This window comes from Morone saxatilis, unplaced genomic scaffold (genome assembly GCF_004916995.1).
Source record: "Morone saxatilis isolate NCDOM2014 unplaced genomic scaffold, NCSU_SB_2.0 Contig15, whole genome shotgun sequence".
Classification (NCBI taxonomy): Eukaryota; Metazoa; Chordata; class Actinopteri; family Moronidae; genus Morone; species Morone saxatilis.
In genome coordinates this window covers 25,684,977-25,689,976 of record NW_023339707.1, presented here as the reverse complement: position 1 = coordinate 25,689,976, position 5,000 = coordinate 25,684,977, and the positions used below count along the sequence as shown (strand labels likewise).

General features: G+C 36.3%; 2 protein-coding genes across 2 annotated transcripts in view; one reads left to right on the top strand and one right to left on the bottom strand.

The window, feature by feature from the left end:
- Positions 1-328: 328 nt before the first annotated feature.
- On the bottom strand, positions 329-4,820 carry LOC118324128 (inositol 1,4,5-trisphosphate receptor type 3-like). Its single transcript, XM_035656284.1, has 5 exons — positions 4,682-4,820; positions 4,438-4,582; positions 3,533-3,747; positions 2,579-2,699; positions 329-420 (listed from the first exon to the last, which is right to left on the bottom strand). The coding sequence occupies exons 1-5, from the start codon at positions 4,811-4,813 to the stop codon at positions 329-331; spliced, it is 705 nt and encodes a 234-aa protein (XP_035512177.1). The 5' UTR covers positions 4,814-4,820.
- Positions 4,821-4,971: 151 nt separating this feature from the next.
- LOC118324127 (inositol 1,4,5-trisphosphate receptor type 3-like) overlaps positions 4,972-5,000 on the top strand; it is a gene marked incomplete in the record, with an annotated part of 26,210 nt that continues 26,181 nt past the window's right edge. The window contains 1 exon segment of the mRNA XM_035656283.1: positions 4,972-4,977. Coding sequence (XP_035512176.1) covers positions 4,972-4,977 — 6 coding nt within the window.

The following is a 5,000-nucleotide window of genomic DNA, read 5'->3' as shown; positions in this document are numbered from 1 at the left end:
GGTTCCCACTCTTTTTAAGAAATAATTTTCTAGGACCTTTCCAGGAGTTTTTCTAGATAATAGTAATCAGCTTTGAGGTGTGACACCGTGCAGCTTATCCTGTTAATGGTTCAACTTCAAATAAATACACACCCAGGTTAACGTAGACAATCTGAGTGAGGGGCTAAAATACAATAAAAAATTTCCAGGACAATGTAGATTATTTCCAGGATATTTGGTCATTTGAATCAATTTCCAGGTTTCCCAGGACAGGTGGGAACACTGTAATATGGTTCACTAGTGATTTATGAGTAAAACCTTGTGAATAAATATGTATGTTTAGATGTCTTTACATATGCACCATGTCCATGTTCAGAATTACATACCCGACTCCAAACATAGCCTCTGCCTGCTCTCCAATGTGCTGCAGGTTGATGGCGGCTGAGGAGGGACAAACACAGAAGTTACAGGAAGGTCATTTGCTTTGAGGTTGCAGTGACAGCAAGCACATTTGGATCACTTTGAAATGTATATATTAACAAATATTAAATGGAACATGGGGAAAATAAAACATGTAGTGTAAACACTGCTATCAGATTTCTCAAGTTATCACTCTAAAATGAAACATTTTAGAGTTTTCCAGGTTCTACCTGTTGTTTCCCCGTTGACTAGGACATCTGGAAGCATTGAGAGAAGTAACAACACATACCTTTACCACCCACATGTACATTTTTAAAATACAAGATAGTATTTATATTCTGGAAAGGTCCTTTAGTATTGTTTTCCATAGAGATCTGACCAAGAGGGCAGCATTGAACACTACAGCAATAAATACAAACAGCAGACTAAGACAACTGTCGCACACTGCAAGAACACAATATCTATATGAACATAAAAACAACAATTACATAAGATGATATTTTCATGAGCTATACAGTAAGATTGTACAGTATTATACAACTGAATTCAGCAGCAAATTATATTTTTTTAAGTCAGAATTCTGAGTTTCGGGATTATTCACATACACACATACTGGTTGCAATGATAGCAAACACAGGAAGCTCACTTTAAAATGTTAATATCAATAAGTATTCAATGGAAATAAAACATGTAGCATAAACACTGCCTCAAGGTTTCTCAAGTTATCAGTCTAAAATGAAATATTTTAGAGTTTTTCAGGTTCTACCTGTCGTTTCCCCGTTGACGGGGACGTCTGGAAGCATTGAGAGAAGTAACAGCACACACTTTTACCACCTACAAGTACATTTTTAAAATATCAGATAGTAAAAAAAAGTGTCCTTTAGTATTGTTGAGATTAGACTCTCTTTTTCCAAAGAGATCTGACCAAGAGGGCAGCATAAGAACATTACAGCAATAAATACAAACAGCAGACTAAGACAACTGTCGCACACTGCAATAACACTACCTAATACCTAATTAAAATACAATAAAAGAATGCAGACAGTATCCTGTTATGATACATCAGGTACGATTTGTAAGATTGTACAGTATTATACAACTAAGTTTCAATTGGTTTGAGATTATTTAGGTACACACACACTGGTTGCAGTGACAGCAAGCACATTATATTAACAAATATTAAATGGAAAATGGGGAAAATAAAACATGTAGTTTAAACACTGCTATTAGATTTCTCAAGTTATAACTCTAAAATGAAATATTTTAGAGTTTTCCAGGTTCTACCTGTCGTTTCCCCGTTGATTGGGACATCTGGAAGCATTGAGAGAAGTAACAACTCACACCTTTACTACAAACATGTACATTATTAAAATATCAGATAGTATTTATATTCTGGAAAAGCGTCCTTTAGTGTCGTTGAGATTAAACTCTCTTTTTCCAAAGAGATCTGACCAAGAAGGCAGCATAAAAACATAAATACAATAGCAATAAATACAAACAGCAGACTTAGACAACTGTCGCAGGCTGCAAGAACACAATACCTTTATCAATAAGTATTCAATGGAAATAAAACATGTAGCATAAAGACTGCCTCAAGGTTTCTCAGGTTATCACTCTAAAATGAAATGAGTTTTCTATTATTATTTTAGAGGGTTCTACCTGTTGTTTCCCCATTGACTGGGACGTCTGGAAGCATTGAGAGAAGTAACAACACACACCTTTACCACGTAGATATACATTTTAAAAATACCAGATAGTAATTATATTCTGGAAAAGCGTCCTTTATCTAATCAGGTAAAAGTATCGTTGAACTTTTCTGCATATAAAACCAATAATGGAATATAACCGCCCAAAAACGGCATAAATAGAAATTATTTAAAACTCAAAACACATGCTAAATAAAGGAAGGACAATTGAACTCAACAGCAAATTGTTACAAATTTATATTCAATTTATGTATGTTGAGTTAAAAATACCTGAAAAGGATTACAGACACGTGAAAATGTTATTTGAGTTATGAGTTTAACCTCAAAACGATTTTTCCCTTTAAACTCAGAACTAAAATAAATTTTTTATGTGACCGTATTCCTCTTCAGTAAAAAACTGTAAAACTTTGAGTGATAAAACTCATAAAACCAGACTGAAAGAGTGTGTTTCCATTGGCTCTGTGTGTGTGTACCTGCATGCTCCATGTTGGTGGTCGCGTCAGCGTCGGCCATTGGATAAACGTCCACAAACTCCTTCTTAAAAACAGACAGCAGGAAGGAGATGCGGTAGTCCAGACGAACGTTCAGGATGAACTGATGAGGAGCAGAGTTAGCATGAATACAAGAAACTGTTTCACATTAAAATAATAATAATTAAACATCCACCCATTAACAGTATCAGTTTTCAGATCCACACAGTGAATCATAGGTTAGACATTATAGCAATCAGGATAACGTATAAAATAAAGCTTTCAATCAAGGTATAGTATAAGTATTTAACATAGCAAGCTAGCAAATGTATTAGTTTATATTATGAACAATGGAGACATTACTAAGGTAGAAAACAAATGTTAGCTTGGTAGTTAACTAGAAACATTAATCATGTAGAAATTCCAATTCTACAGTTTTTACCATAACTCTCACTTGCAAGCTGGCGGTAGTTAGCTAGCGGGATCCCTTGCTAACATCAAAAAGTCTAATCTAATCTCAATAGCATTAGTTAGCTAGAATGTGACCTAGCATTAGTTTTAGCTTATGAGCGAACTTTATTTAATTAGCATAACACAAGTTGAAGAAATTAAAACAAAACAGTGTGGTACCACTGAAATTAAATTTAGAATTGAGTTTTCACAGTTTGTAGAATTTAGCGAATGACTTTGGTTTTCTTACGAGGAAATATTTGCTTCACCTACACATTTATGATGGTAACAGGTGTACAGTTGCAGTGTACTTGCAGTGTAGTAGCTGACTATAGCATTGCTAGCCCATTAGCCGCTAATATAAAGTGCAGACAATGTCCACAGGCAGTGAGAAGCATTAAATTGTTTGCACCCACTAACTGTGACCTCAATGCTAAAAGATATAGGCTTGAATAATTTTACCTAATAAAGTGGCCACTAAGTATATATTTGTGTTATATTTGTTACCTGTAATATCTCCAGTATCTTCAGCTTGGTGTCCATCACTGTCAGGTCCATCTTGTCTATACTATCTTTACTGCCTCTCTGTCCTTCAAGCACAAGTCCTGGCCCTAGCCCCGTCCCTCTGGCTCCTGGACCTCCAAATAATGACGGCTTCCTGTTGAGGACCATGGTGGACATCATCTGACCCATCCCATGTATGGAGCGCTTCACATTCTTCCCTGAAAAGAAATAGCAAACGGTCATTATCATTACCTTACAGCATTAGACTTGAAAAGAAAACAGCATCCATCACTTAATTAACACAACATTTGAGTTCCCTGACCTTCATCAGGAAAATTATATGCGGCAGGTTTTTACAGAGGAGCGCAACCTTATTGGCCTTTGAGGCGTTTTTGTAAACAACCAAGATGGCTACCACTGATGTGGAACTGTTTCTGTCGGTATTAAATGATCTGGACGATATTTTCTCTAAAAGGAGAACAAACAATTGCACTTAAAGCTTTTGTTGATAAGAAATATGTGTTTGCTGTACTTCCGACTTTGATAAGGTTAATTAACAAACCACGATATATCACACATTTCCCTGCTCTGACTGCTTGACAGTCTGTCCAATTGCATCCGGAGGCATTTTGGTCTGACATCCGAATAAGGAAGTCTCCATCTGGCAATTTTTTAAATTGTCCAGAACTGATAATACAACAATCATGGCCCCTTTAAGCAGTGATAGCCCAATCAATTAATTAAGTCTTCAACCAAAATCTCAGCACAACGGTAACTTACTGATCTAAACACAGTACAAAAAAAAGGCGGACAGAATTTAAGATTTAATAGTCATTGACACTGATCAAAGTCATGGAAAAATGGTACTGTATTTGTTATTTTAGGTAAAAGTAAACAGAAAAGAGTACCTGATCCATCATCATGGAATAAGAGTCCGGTGTATCCAGGATTGGGTCTACAGTCGATGATGCCCAACAGGGTTCTGGTGAGTCTGAGAAGCTCGAAGAAACTGTAGAAACCGAAGTAGATTAAATGTCTGGCCAAACTCACCACCTGGAGAAAGAGCAGAAAAAACAATGTGATCAAATGAGAAAGGAGAAACACTGAAGGAGAGGAAAACTTGTAAAAAAAAGTAAAAGATAAGAGACAGACCTCGTAGGTGAGTTTGTTTTTCTCCTCATTGTGGAACGGCAACTCTTCATTCAGAACATTGTTCAGATACTCCTCCATGAAGGCCATTGTGTTTGAGAAACGGTTCTTCTTGTTATCTCTGCTGTCATCCATGTTGGAGTCATAACTGAGAGAGAAATACATTAGAACAAATTAGCAAAGAAAGTAAAAGAAGAAATTTGCTGTCCTTAAGCAGACAATAAGGTCAGACAGCTAACAACCACATTAGACAATCATATTTGTGGTCTGCAATATGGTCACCATGAACGGTGATGACTGCAAGTGCCACGAGACACTTCAC